Source organism: Mixophyes fleayi, chromosome 5, assembly GCF_038048845.1.
Source record: "Mixophyes fleayi isolate aMixFle1 chromosome 5, aMixFle1.hap1, whole genome shotgun sequence".
Taxonomy (NCBI): domain Eukaryota; kingdom Metazoa; phylum Chordata; class Amphibia; order Anura; family Limnodynastidae; genus Mixophyes; species Mixophyes fleayi.
In genome coordinates, this window is record NC_134406.1 from 120,340,017 (window position 1) to 120,355,421 (window position 15,405).

General features: G+C 39.4%; 1 protein-coding gene across 1 annotated transcript in view; it reads right to left on the bottom strand.

Annotated features, from left to right (window-relative positions):
- The window catches only part of MARCHF6 (membrane associated ring-CH-type finger 6), a 211,393-nt gene that overhangs the window by 95,846 nt on the left and 100,142 nt on the right, over positions 1-15,405 (bottom strand). The window contains exons 7-11 of the mRNA XM_075214373.1: positions 12,697-12,889; positions 12,409-12,470; positions 6,917-6,949; positions 2,301-2,352; positions 992-1,050 (exon numbers count right to left, since the gene is read on the bottom strand). Of these exons, the coding sequence (XP_075070474.1) occupies positions 992-1,050; positions 2,301-2,352; positions 6,917-6,949; positions 12,409-12,470; positions 12,697-12,889 (399 nt within the window). The remainder of the gene's footprint in view (positions 1-991; positions 1,051-2,300; positions 2,353-6,916; positions 6,950-12,408; positions 12,471-12,696; positions 12,890-15,405) is intronic.

Genomic DNA, 15,405 nt, shown 5'->3' on the forward strand with positions numbered 1-15,405 from the left:
TATATCATTCATTATATATTAGAAGTGAATATTTACATGCTATCATATTATGTTATATTCAGTTTAACTTTTCCCGAGTTAGGTCTTTTGCATTCCACACACTAGTCAATGCAGACAGCTTTTCAAAACTACTTCTGGTGGAAGCTTATTCAATGATGTGTGTTGGTTGTATGGTAAGACATTTAACCAAGTACAATACCATCACATACATGAAACACTAAATTAAACTAATCTGTTGTTCAGACGCCAGAATCACACAACCAGATAAAAATGTAATTCGTGTGTACCATCATATGATGATACCACACATGGCAATGGGAGCCATTGGCTCAACCAGTTTTTATGTCCAGTTGACAATCGTTCCAAGCCAACATTAAGTACAAGGTCAGTTTATTCGGTCAAACATGAATGACTATCCAAAACTTGTGTGGTTGTGTTATGAAAGTATAACCTATAAAGACTCCTGGGAACATACTGATGAGAAATATTATTGCAGTTAAAAGTCAAATTTTTTTTAAATTGGACTGCAATAACAGACTGCAAAAACACTAAGTAATAACTCTCTAATTCACAAGAAGAAACTAAAAAAATGCATTGCACACAGATTTAAATCTTCCACACAAATATGTATGAATAAATAGAGGACTGTACATAATTGCAGTTAAGACATGCATGACAAACTCTTAAATTATGTTTCCACCGGATTTTTGCTAACTGGATTGAGATGAATTAATGTACAAAGGCCATATCTATTTACCTATCTTAGTCCTAAATTTTCATTTCCACTAAGAAGCACTTGGACCAAAAATGATTGCACAAGTTTACTACTGTGCTTACTAATGCAAATATATTGAAATGTAATAATCTGCAATAGTGAATTTACTCGCTCTCTAAAATTAGATGTCATTTGATTCAAATATAAATGTATGCACAAAATATTACTTAATGTGAAAGCATACTTTTTCATAAGCATTTTGTACTGTATACTCACATAGCGTTCAAATCCAAGACCAACAACAGAGAAGTGTCCAATGTGATAAGGACAAAATGCTGTATGAGAAAAATAAATCCCAAATCAATGTGTTAAACTACAAAAATTCTTATAAAAGAACCTAGACAGTAAATGCAGCTTAAGGGTCATCGATAAGATAAGACATGGGGAAAAGTGCCAGTAAATTATTGCTTAATGCATTATTTAGCTAATTATTGTCCTTTTGCAATTTTTTACTATACAAAATAAGCACTAAGACAAACCAGCATAAGATGTTTTTTTCCTTTAAAAGATACAAGTAACATTAAAAGCAGTGGAAAATATTTAACGTGCACTGGCTGATTATTGTGTCAATATACATAGGTTAGTTTGTGCACAATATACTACATTAAGTGGCAGTGATACTACCTGTGAATATTTCATAGGATCCAGATAGCTGCCTTGAAAGTCAGAGAGCATTAATACTACACTATATAAAATATTTTACCCTTGTATTTAAATTAAAATAAAAGCTTGCATAAGATATCGCTAAATTCCTCTCCAATGTACGGACTTGTGTGGAAAGTGGAGAAAAAAGGTAAGGCTGCCGGAGTAAGCTGGAAGGTGGCTCATACAACGACCTGGGAAACACTGTTTAGATGTTTTTGAGAGAAGTATAATTTGACAAGTGATTTGAAACAAAAAAGAAAGGAAATATTCACTGCCACATAGCACACCATATACAGTCAAGTCCATAAATATTGGGACATCGACACAATTCTCATATTTTGGGCTCTATACACCACCATAATGGATTTGAAATGAAACTAACAAGATGTGCTTTAACTGCAGACTTTCAGCTTTAATTTGAGGGTATTTACATCCAGATCAGGTGAACGGTGTAGGAATTACAACGGTTTCTATATGTGCCTCCCACAAGTTGGTTTGAATCATGTCAACTTCTAAGGCATCAAATCACTACACTTTTTTCAAACCTACCAATAGCTGTCAAAAAGTGTCTACTACAATCCATTTAATATTATTTTTGTTACAAATGAGAAGATTATTTTGCTGGTATTTGACAAGTAGTAGGCAAAAACCTATTACTGCAGTTCACAACTGATAAGATCATACTGAAGAAAAAAAAAAATCGCAACAACTAATAACTTTTCAATAATCAAATGCTATATACTGTATGCAAGAAACATATATATATTACGTTTCATTTTTTGTAAAAATAAATTTCTACAAAAGATAAAGAAAAGCATAGCACACTTATCAGATTCTATGCAAAATAAATTTATTCAAATATAATAGTTCTGAAACTCACCAAAAACCAGTATGAAAAGCGTATTTAGTGAAACCACCCAGAAGACATGTTCCTATGTAAAAAAGACAATCAAGATATTTTCACTGGAAGACAAAAAATAACTGAAAAGCAAATTTCTTCAAAATAGTTTAACAAATAAACCATAGGTTGAAAATCTATTGTTTTGTGTCAAGGAAAGGTTTATAATATTTATTAGAAGAACTACAAACTTGATTTACAAGTCAGTTGGTTTACTAGTCACATTTGTAACTGTAAATATACCCTTTTTCTTTTCTTTGATTTGTATTCCACAGTAAGGTTTGTAAAGGAAGTGAAAATCACCAGTTCGCAATAGGTATGTTTTCTGCCACATAAAATATTTGGAAACCGAACACAAAGCAGCCTCAGCCACAACGATTAAAATTTGGACCTAAAAAGCCAGTTATTACACTATTTATTTTCTTGTTTTCACTTTTCACCACATATGGGTACACGAAGCCAAGAGATGCTTACAGGAATTCATGATTTACAGATATGCTGTTTATTATTCTATATACGGTACACATTTTTTTACAAGGCGTGATGGCACATTAATGTTTTTACTGCAGAAGGAAGCACCTTTTTCCTTTTTAGATTGCTATACATATTATATATTTATTTTTCAATTTGTACTACTGGTTTAATACTCTTTTTGCATCCATAAGTTTTTTGTTGGCAACCAGTTAAAAAGGTCCCTTCACAGTTTTAAGACACCAAAATCCCCCCACAAAAGGATTACCTAGAAAACTGAGATATTAATACATTTTTAACGCTTACATCAGCAAACTAGGAGCGAAAGGTGCTAAAAAAAAAAAAAAAAAAAAGAAAAAGGAATAGTTGGTAGAAGTATCCAGTTGTACTCTTGGACTAAACTTATTAAAAAGTAATATATGAACGCAACACAGTTTATTTAACATTTGTGTACCATAGTTTAATCTTCCTTGAACAAACCTTCATAATAAGGTGCACCAATTAACACATGCTGTCTACCTGGGTATCAAGGAATCCCCCCCCCCCCCCAAACTCTGCAACCTCATCATAACCCACATTCCTCCCCACCCCCTCCGCTCTGCCAATGACCGTCAACTCACTTTCACACTGAATACATCTTCCCCACTCCCGCCACCAGGAGTTCGCCCAGGCTGCTCTCCATATGTAGAACTATCTCCCACAGCTTAGCCTCTACTCTCCAAGGCTTCAAATGTGGCCTTAAAATTAATTTCTTTATTCAAGCCTATCAGCCCTCCTCCTAACTCCTTTGCCATTGTGATCACATCTACTACCCCATTCTGTGCTGACCTATTGGTATCCTCCCCTTCCCATTATGATGTAAACTCTCACGTGCTATGCCTTATATCCTTGAGTTCCCATTCCACTACTGCATCACCGTCTGTACCTCTAAGTCTAGTTAAATACAGTTTTTGCCTTTGTATTATTTTTGTTGTTTTTATGTATTATGTAACGTGTTATGTATAGCTGTGGTCTGTGTATTGTATACTACTGTAAGTTTCATGCACGGCACTGGAGACCATTTGTGGCCCCTTATAAAAGATAATAACTTTATAGCAACACTACAGAGACCCCAGATAGAACCCCCACAATTAATCTAGGACAACAGTTATATTTGGAATACAATAATTTAAACATTGCAACAAAAGTGTGATAACTACTTCACTAGTCAGACAAAGGCCCAGCCTCTCAATTCTGTATATGCATATCCTGGGTCCACAGTATCAGCCACTGTTTAAGCATTACCAGATCAGCTGTTATGCAACATTGCCTGGGCCACAGGCAAACTGCAAGGTTGAACAGAGAAAACAGATTTTGTCCCATTCCTTCCAGACAATATTTTAGCAAAATGGACCCATTATATGCCCATCACTTATGTTGAACACTTTGTGCAAGAAGCCAATTGACTGACTCCATGCCAGATAGACTGGAAAATTGGGAAGCGACCGTTCAAATAATTAAATATTTAGACAATTGTGGTGTCACTAAGGGGCAGTATAGTTAGCATTCATGCTTCACAACACTGGTATCAAAAGTTTGATTCTGACCAGGGTCTTATTTATGTGGAGTCTGTATGTACTTCCCAGTAATTGCGTAAGTATCCTCCCACAGTCCAAAAACATAATGATAGGCAAACTGACTTCTGTCATATTAGACCTTAGTGTGTGTGTGTGTGTGTGTGTGCTGTAAGGAATTGAGACTAAGCTCCATCCACTGAGGCAGGGACTGATGTAGATGACTACATATTCACTGTATAGCATTATATAATATGATTTAGCACCAGAAAATAAAAAAATAAATTAAAATCATGACAAATTAAGCTTCTAAAAGGCTATCCAAAATGAGAAGTAATAAAAGGAAAGGATATTCTAGAACCTCAACCTAGCAAATGAGCTCTCTGAGTAAATGAACGGGAACCCTATATCTGAACGTGAATGCAACGCAACATAAATTAATGGTCAGAGTAGTTTAATAGCATATGGGAGCTGCTTGGTCCTGAGGTACTGCTTATCTGGAGTAATAGGATTAGTGAATAGCTGATGAGCCTTCATTGGGCAACTAATATCAGAAGTTATAATTACTCTACAATCTAGTAGATACATTATATTTACATTCCTGGGGCGCCTCCTATTCTTCTCACAGCCAAGGGCTGTTTGAGCAGGTGGACCAAACACAGGAGTGTGTGGCTTGTGATTGATACTACCACTTACAACCCATCTCCTCTGGAAATTTAAAGTGGTGAACAAAATTGGTTTGCAATTCTGGAGCCCCGAGAAAAAAAAACAACATAAGTAGCCACCAGGGCTCCAGCAATGCTAGGGATAAAGTTAATAAAAATTTATCTACTGGACGGTGGCAAAGACTTAAAAAATAACAGGTTTGTGAATGCTGGCCTAGGGCTGTGCCACAAGGAGATAAACTATAAAATGTTATCTCAGGGTTATACAGTTTGAATGATGGAAGATCAAGTAAAGCTGGGTACACACTACATGAAATGCTAACGATAAGCGTTTTATTAACGACAGACAAAAAATTAAAAAAGTCAGGATCAGCATGTCGATTCATGTGCACACACTACACACGATTTACCTTCAGATATGCAGCCAGCCACCGTCAGCCTGGAAGATGTTGTGGCGAGGAACTGAAGCATGCAAATGTCCTGCAGTGTCAGCTCTGCCCTTAAAGACCACTCTTCTTTTATTTAGCTAACCTAGTGAATCGCACATCAAAGACTTGTGCTGCAGCAGAATGAATGAATGAAACGGCTGGCATTTCTCATTATCTGTAACGCTGATCGTGTGCTTGCTCGCTGTCTCCGTTCTCCTTTACTCAGGATGCAGATAGTGCAGATTTACACTAGCTGCTAAACGACAAAAATCAAACCAGTGCGACCAATCAGATGAAGCGATGATTGGCACTTTGGGACGACTTTGGACCATCAGGTAAGTATGCACACTCACAGATATCTGGCCAATCAGTTGTATATCGTCTGATTGGCCCGATAATCAGTGTAGTGTGTACCCAGCTTAAGTCAGTGTTCACCATCTTCCTTTTAACTCTAACTTTGGACATATCCTCTTAAGCTGGGTACACACTACAGAAATTTCGACCAACTTTTTATGCCGAGCGATTTTACATGCGATCAATGTTCCGATCGCTCGGTCCATGGACTGCATACACACTAGCCTTGTTTAGGACAATAAAGGGAAGAGCGGACGTCCCTTTAGCAACTTTTTACAGCCATGTTGTCGTGAGCAATGACTGTAATTTCGTACTCACTGTTGTGGATCGGTCGGAAGTTTATACACACTACACAACGGAAACGAGATTGGAACAAAAATATTAAACGGTACGATCAACCAAATGAGGCGACAATCGTCCATTTGGGCATACTTTCGACCATCGTGTCACTACACACACTGACTTGACTTTTGAACGAGCGGTCCTATGATGGCTGATTTAGCCGATTTTTGGATGAAAACTGTAGTGTGTACCCAGCTTTAGAAAGCAGCAATATTCCATCACCATATCTTTAAGATAGGGTTCCACCTTCCTAAAAACCTATTATTTTTTTTATTCTTTCTGCCAATCAATATCAGGATCTTTTCAGGTTTAAGGACAAGGAAAGGATTAATTCACTACTGCCTTTCTACATTTAGGCACAAGACAACATTGTTGGCATTGCCTTGTTTAAACAGTTCAGAGCATAAAGCCTGTATATAAACCTTGACATAAACAGAATGTAGTACGAGAATATATGGGCAACACAGTGCCAGGAAGCCAGGATTCAGGTATCTCGAATGCCTTACAGCCATATATGGACCAAAAATCTGGGATCTGAGAGAAATCTGGAAAGGAGGAAATCTGTACTCCCATTATAAAAAGGTATGAAATGTGTGGCAGGACTGATACTTAAAAGGAGATGTCCAAAGCTGGCATTGTCCTTAAAGATTACATATTTACTTTTTAGACATTATAAATTACTGCACCACCTTAGATTGACATGTTTGCTAATAAACTTGAATTTAAACCTTTATAATCCCTAAGCAACCGGATAATTGATACATGATACAAGATAAATGTCCTACCAGAAAAACCAAGGATCCATCCAGCCCCAGCATCTAAAGTAAAACAAAACATTTTTCAATGATCAACATCACAACTGTCATAATTAAATAAACCCATAAGCAGATGATAATCGTAAATTATTGATAAATTACTACTATGCAACACATTAATGCATGCACAAAATACCAAGCCCGGACATGACTAGCATTTTTCTTTTTAAATAGTAGCTAAATAACCTAAAAATACTTAAATTGGGGGGGGGGGGGGGAGGGGGGTGGCTTGGATTGACAATGACAAGGCTGAGTCTCTATAGTTTCCACTATCATCCAGATAATTATTAACACATTTGCACACCTCTTTGGACCATTACCTCATTGGGAAAAAAAGAGTTGCGACTGGCTAGAGTCAAGGATCCTCTCAAGTTTGACAAACATTTAGTCACCATATTCCCAGATGTTGCAGTGCAGGTCCAGAAGAGCAGGGCCCAATTTCTTCAAATTAAAAGACTACTTCGGGAACTACAACTTCCTTATGCCACTCTCTTTCCGGGCAAGCTTCTTGTGGTGGTGGTGGATAGCAGCTCCCATTTCTTCTCCACTCCTCGAGATATTGACTGGCTTGATGGCAGACCTCCAGCTGGTGCCCAGACACAATGTTGATGTAATAAGTTTACTGTATTATATCAGGTTGCATTTTCAGTACTGCTTAAAGCTCCCCTTATGGGGTCTGCAGGATAATATATCATGAAAGTTAGATTAGACAGTCCATTAGTCTGTAGTCTTTAATTTTTAATCCAGCCCTATTTACTGAGGTAGTTGTAATTTTAGGTAAGTTGGGGGTGGGTCAGGCTGGTTCAAGGGAAAAGATATCCCTTGCTGTTTAATGTTACACAGGGTGTATGGGGTGGACGGGTTTTAGTTTGTGGTATCCACAATTTTCTGTGTGTCCTTGTTTTGAAGGTCATGTGTTTTTCTGTATCTCTTAAGCCATGCTGCATGCAGAGTAGGCTACCAGGGTTCTTTCAACAGGAGTGCCATTCCTCTGCATGTTCTACTGTCGCATTCCCCTGTATACTGATGCACCATGGCTGTAAGTAGTCCTGTGGTGGTGGAGCTCCGTCTGCTCATATGGAATGTTAGGGGCCTTAATGATAAGGTCAAGCACTTCATGTTATTGTCCCAAATTAGAAAGCATAACCCCGATATTTAATGTTTACTTGAAACTCATATCTATGATGGTAGGGTGTTGGCCCTTAAAAGGTCATGGGTGGGATGGGCACTTGCACAGAGTAATATGCCTATCCCACTCATGGCCTTTTAAGGACCAACACCCTAATGCTAGAGACGTTTCTATATTAATCCAAAAACACCTGCATTTTGCTCTAGAGCACATACAAATTGACCATTATAGGAGACTCATGTTTCTCAGTGCGGTTAACGAACCCTCCACTATTATAGATCTCGCAATATATTCCACTACCCTATCATTCCGAAGTACTTAAGAGTGGCAGTTTTTACGGCCCTCTCGCCTGAAGACCCTGTGGTGTCTCTAGGCGATATTAACAAAGTCATGGATCCCCACCTTGACAAGTGGAAGCCCTCCACAGTCCAGTTACCCTCTCACCCTACCCTTTTTCTAGGCTTAGTGAAGAAATAGGTCTGGTTGATATATGGTGACTTAGAAACCCACTTGCGCAACAATTTTCCTGTCATTTCACCTCATATTACACTCTTTCACTGAACAGACCTTATTTTTCTGTCTCATAGATGAGCTCCCCTTCTATCTGATGTAACTTACTTGATGAGAGGAATCTCTAATCACTCCCCTTTGATGGTAACAGTGGGGGACGAGGATAAGTTGAGTATAAGATAAATGGTTTTGAAAACTGCACCCAGCGTGGCTTCAGCCCATTGATGCAGGATATGACCTCATCCATATGTGGGAGAATTACTTCGCAGACAATGCCAAGATACATAATCCAGCCATTTTGTGGGATGACTTCAAAGCATTCTTTAGAAGTACACTTATTAAATGTGTGGCTGAAATAAAGAAAATTTAACAGACTCAAAGAAACTGAGCTAGAACAAACCTGTAGGGACAAAGAATGTCTATCCCTTTCGTCCCGATCCAGGGAGGATAGACTGGTTTAGCTTCATGCCCAGTAGGTCTGGTCTGACCATTTATAAAAAAATCTTAAAGTCTATCCATTTATTTTCTAGACATTCACAATACACTGTAGCGGACATGGGTGGGAAGCTTTTGTGTCATGTCTGGCTTGAGATGATCTGGTTAGTAGACCCGTTCCAGCTATTTTCGATGAACACAATGGAAAATACATTTATGGTAACCATATTGATCAGACTTTCTTACATTACTATGAAACATTGTGTGGGTCCAGAGTTTCGTTTACAGACTCCCACCTTGTTGCTTTCTTAGATAATATCTGCCTGCCTCGTCTCTCCTGGAAGTCGGCGGGTTTTTTTCAATGCTCCCCTCGCTGTAGAGGAATTGGACTTGGCAATTGCCTCATTTCCAAACAATAAAGCAGCAGGTGTCGATGGTGTTCCCATTGAATTATAAAAAAAAATGTGGTGTCTGCACTGGGTCATCTCTACTGCAAAGGTCACTATAAATAATTTAACCAACTTCGACAGGAAATTGATCTTCTCAATTCTGCCTTCTATCGTTACTTGCAGTTGAGGCATACTATCAATTCCCAATTCAATGACTCTCCCCCACAGATCTCTGTCTCCCCAATTAAACCATTTCTATCATAGGCAGAAGAGTTATTTCTACACTTTATTCTGAACTCAATTTCTAATTTGCCCATGGATCTGCTCTCTCTTGAATGCAAGTGGAAGGTTGACATGTGTCTGCTATAGAGGAGGATTGGACTCAGATGCTTAAGAGTTTTAGAGATGCCCCATCCTGAATTCAGTTCCAACAAATACATTTGTACCTACTAGGTTATACCGCACTCCAGTCTCTTTATTTAAATTTGGTAGCAGACGCAAAACTGAATATCCGAAATGTGGAGCAAGTAATAATGCATTTTGGCACATGTGGAAATGACCAGCAGAGGTATAGAAAAGTGTGTGCGATACCATTCCTGGCTCCCCTCCCCTGCACCCTAAGATATGTCTGTTTGGTACCTCATTGAAACTGACAATTTGACCAACATAATATATTATCATATACATATACACTATATGGAGAAAAGTAATTGGCCACACCTGTTAATTATTGAATTGAGGTGTTTCAAATCAGACCCGTTGTCAGAGGTGTATAAAATCAAGCACATAACCATTCAGTCTCCATTTGCAAACATTTGTGATACAAAATGGGTCATTCTGAAGAGCTGTGTCTTCAAGTGTAGTACTGTGATGGGATGTCACCTTTGGCAATAAGAAGGTTGGTGAAATTTCATCCCTGCTGGAAATTTTACAGTCAACTGTAAATATTAGAAAGTGGAAGCGTTTAGGAACAACAACAACAACAACTGAGGCTCAAAGCAGAAGACCACGTAAAATCAGAGAGCAGGGTCAATGACTGCTAAGGCACATGGTACGTAAAAGGCGCCACCGCTCTACTGATTCCATAGCTGAAGAGCTACGAACTTCCACTGGCATTAATGTAAGCACAAACACTGTGCGACGGGAGCTTAATGGAATGGGTTTCCATGGCTGAGCAGCTGCATGCAAGCCTCACATCACCAAGACCAATGCCAAGTGTCAGATGGAGTGGTGTAAAGCACACAGGTATTGGACTGTGGAGCAGTGGAAACGTGTTCTGTGGAGTGACGAGTCACGCTTCTCTGTTCGGCAATCAGATGGGCAAGTCTGGGTTTGGCGCATGCCAGGAGAACATTACCTACCTGACTGCATTATGCCAACTGTGAAATTTGGTGGAGGAGGGGTAATGGTATTTGGCTGTTTATCAGGATTTGGGCTAGGCCCCTTATCTACAGTGAAGGGCAATCTTAATGCTTCAGCATACCAAGTCATTTTGAACAATGCGATGCTTCCAACTTTGTGGCAACAGTCTGGGGAAAACCCTTTTCTATTCCAAGATGACTATGCCCCAGTGCACAAAGCAAGGACTACCAAGACATGGTTTGATGAGTTTGGTGTGGAAGAACAGAGCCCTAACCTCAACCCCAAACACCTTTGGGATGAACTTGAATGGAGATTGCGAGAGAAGCCTCCTCGTCCAACATCAGTGCCTGACCTCATAAATGCTGTATCGAATGAATGGGCACATATTCCCACAGAAACACGCCAACATCTTGTGGAAAGCCTTCCAAGAAGAGTAGAAACTTATCGCTGCAAAAGGGGGACCAACCCCATATTAAAGTATATGTATTTGAATACAATGTAATTAGAACCCTTGTTGGCGCAATGATCAAGCATCCAATTACTTTTGTCCATATAGTGTATATTTATTCTTGATAGTGGGCGATCATGGTGCACACTTGGCTTTCTACTGACTCCCGATTTTCAGAAATGGAGAGCTCTCGTGACAGACACTATGGGCCATGAACGCTATAAGTATGCAGGTAGAAATGCTAAACATAACACCAGATTTCCGCCCATTGGTGATATAGAGTACGTTCTGATAACCGGGACATTTGCCATCCTTCCGACGTGTAATTTTTATAGGTCTTTTTTCCTGGATCCTTGGTTGATCTAGCCTGCAGGTTGATCTAGTCCTGCGCATCCTGCTCAATGTTATGTGGTATATGATATGCGCATCATCTGTTCTATGCACTGGTTGACTGATTGTTAATGTTGCTGTAATATGCTTTGCGCTCTTGTATAGCTAGATATATTCCCTTGTCTGCTGTTTATTTAGCGGCTTCTTTCCACATGCTTTCTTATATTCTGTATGGAACAATTTCCCGCCAATTTCTCGGTTTGAAATTAGGACACCTTTTTTAGGTTCATAGATTAGCTTAGTTTTACAAAGGGTTTTCTTTTTTGTATGTTTGTTTTTGCCTTTTTTTTTTTCCCAATGGTTTCAATAAAAACTAGTATATAAAAAAAAAAGTGTACATACATTAACAAATCAAAGTGAGTTGTACACCTTTGCACAGTTCTCTCACATAACATGCTAGAGAACCACATAGTTACCACATTGCGGTCTCTCAGTGCCAGCCAGCAGAGAAGAGTGCTTTATGTCTGAAACAAACTGGAGGTCAAACTGTGCAGTATATAAATAGTATAATGAGCATGTCTCCTGACAAAAGGGTACTAAATTAAAAGACCTTATATTCACTATATCCTCCCCATCTCATTCTTCTTAGCCACATGAAAATTTTGGACATATTTGGTCCAGGAGCACTAACAGTTCTCTATTCTCCAGAATGTCAACATTGTGGGACTCACAGCTTCATTATACTAATAGTGGGCATTTCCAAGAGTGCAGAGTTCTAGCTAGCAGTGGTTAGCAAACCTAAGTTCTAGCTATCAGTGGTCCTAGCCAGCAAATGGTAAAAAAAATCCTGTGAACTTACCCGTTCCCATGTCAGCTCCTCTGCAGCTCTATCCCATTCTAAGGCATTCCAGTTCATATCATCTGTACATAGAAAAAAAAAAACTAGTTAAAAGGCAGATTCATTTTAGCTTCACCCATCCCATAGTGTACTGCCCTAATAGAATGCTATGTAAAGAATAATCTGTGAACAGTAGATACATTGGGGAACTTTGTGCTAAAAACAAATGTGAAGATTGAAATGATAAGTTACAAATTACTTAAGTACATGTCACATTTTTATTTAATTTATAATTGGGAACAAAAATACCTTGTGCCCCATTGTTTGGATCAGCTGCATCTTCAATAACTGCATCCTCTTCATCATCATTGTCTTCTTCCTCTTCATCTGCCTGTTCCTCATGCATTTCAGGATTTTCTCCGACAACCCCATTGTTTACTGGAGGGTTGGCAAGCTGGTCAAAAGCTACATTTTCTGCAACTACATTTCCAGCACCTTGTACCTGTAAAGATAAAAAAAAGTATCTGTGGATACATCAACCATGCAGAGCTATTGAGACTCTAGTACACCACAACCGGAAGTATTTGGATTACATAAACTCTGTCTAACATTTCACGGCACTTGGTATTGGAATTGAAACAGAGGACCATTTACTGGTGTATAGTGGACATAATTAAGCAAAGCTGGGCCTGCAACATCTCAGTGGCATCTTGGACATGGTCGATTTGAACTATTGATTCTGATATTTTTGCCTATTCTTTTTTTATTGACTTGCTACTGTACAAATTCCTTATTATTACAGCAGTGGGCTACATTTAGCCTATACCGCGCTCAGCCACCTGATAATGATTCAGGACCATATTGTATGTAAATAAATTACCACATTTTTTAATCACACCCTAACATTAATACATTTACTCTACATCAGATTCATTGATACCCACATCTATGGTCTGAGCTCTGTTTTGTTATTAGCTAAATCAAATCAATATTTGGTATGATCACAATATGCCTTCAAAACGGCAGCAATTCTTCTAGGTACACTTGCACAAAGTTAGGGATTTTGTAGAATTATAGTCAGGTGTATGATTAGCCAATCATACCAAACAGGTGATAACGATCATCATTTTCATATGTAGGTTGAAACTAGGTGAGGGACAGCCAAACTTTGATACAAATTTGAGGTTGTGGAAGACAGTTTCATGTCACAGGTCATACATATACCATGGCAAGACTGAGCACAGCAACAAGACACAAGGTATTTATACTGCATCAGCAAGGTCACTCCCAGGCAAAGATTTCAAAGCATACTGGGGATTCAAGATGTGCTGTTCAAGCTCTTTTGAAGAACCACAAACAAACAGGCAATGATAAAGACCGTAGACGCAGTGGTCAGCCAAGAAAACTTAGTGCATCAGATGAGACATATCATGCTTACTTCCCTTCAAAATCGTAAGATGTCCAGCAGTGCCATCTGCTCAGAACTGGAAAAAGCCTGTGGGACCCAGGTACACCCGTCTATTGTTCGGAGAAGTCTAGCCAAAAGTGGTCTTCATGGAAGAATTGTGGCCAAAAAGCCACACCTTCGAAATGAAAACAAGATCAAGCGACTCAACTATGCACGAACACATAGGAACTGGAGGGCAGAATAATGTAAGCTCTCTAATGAGCAGGGTCCTTCATATCCTTTGTTTTCATGTCTGCGTTTATTTTGTCTACCTTGTATGCCACTGTTTTAGGTATATCCTGTTTTCCCTACTGTATGGTGCTGCGTCGCCTTACAAATCTACGATAATCTTATTATTATTATTATTATTAATGTCAGCAGGTGCTCTGGACTGACGAGTCAAAATTTGACATATTTGGCTGTAACAGAAGGCAGTTTGTTCGCTGAAGGGCTGGATACCAGTAAATGAGTGTCTGTCATTATGAATGCTGAGATTAGGAAGCCTGGGCCTGTCTAGTTTGGAGCTACTCAATTTAAAGGTGCGGAGTCTAATGAGGCAGATGGTCTTCGCCAGGGACCCCCACAAGTTGGTATGGACTTTGCTGCCTCTGCCCCACACGTCAGGGTCCTCTGGGAGAGTGCTAGATAAAGCATGTTTAGGAGAATGAGAGGAGTAGCGGTACTACAGGTACTGTGGTGAAGAACATTGGGAAATGAGTACCAGCAGCCGGAGTATATTACAGGAGTAGCGAGCAAAGCATGAGAGGTCATAGGCTGCGGACAGAGGATAACATTGGAACAGAGAGCTGAGCACAGTAGGCGAGAGTCTGCCGAGAAAGGTTACCACCGGGCAGCAAGTTGTACACTAATGAGGCGATAATAATCTGTGGACTGAACGAACAAAGAATACTGCAGCAAGAGCAATACAGCACGGGGAGCCACATCTGAGAAGGATTCAGAAGACCGACACAAAGAACAGGCACCTGGCTGCAGGATCAGGTGCCTTAAATATTCTGTAGGGAGAGACAGAGCCAAGGACAGGGAGAGAACGTTATAAAAGAAATCAGATCTGCACACGCACAGACCCGAATCCAAAAGGGCTGCCGCCAGTGGGGGATCATGGCCCTCAGTGCCAAAGTGGAACACAGCGGGGATAAGGTAAGTGCACTAGGACCCGACCACGGGCCCGTCGTTTAACAGTGTTCCTTGCAAGTTTGGTGCTGCATTTCAGCAAATGGAGTTGGGAATTTGGCCATGATTAATGGTGCCCTCAATGCTAAGTAAAACAGGTAGGTAATTATCTATCATGCAATACCATCAGGGAGGCATCTAATTGGCTATATGTTAGGGGTTTGTTGTCCTGCTGCAGAATAAATTTGGAGCCAATGTCATTAAGAACTATCTTGAGGGTAAAGAAGAACAAGGATTCCTGAAAGTGATGATATGAGCCCCACTGAACACTGATCTCGACATCAAGTCTGTCTGGGATTACATGAAGAGACAGAAATATTTGAGCAAGCCTACATATGCAGAAGACCTGTGTTTAATTCTCCAAGATATTTGGAATAACC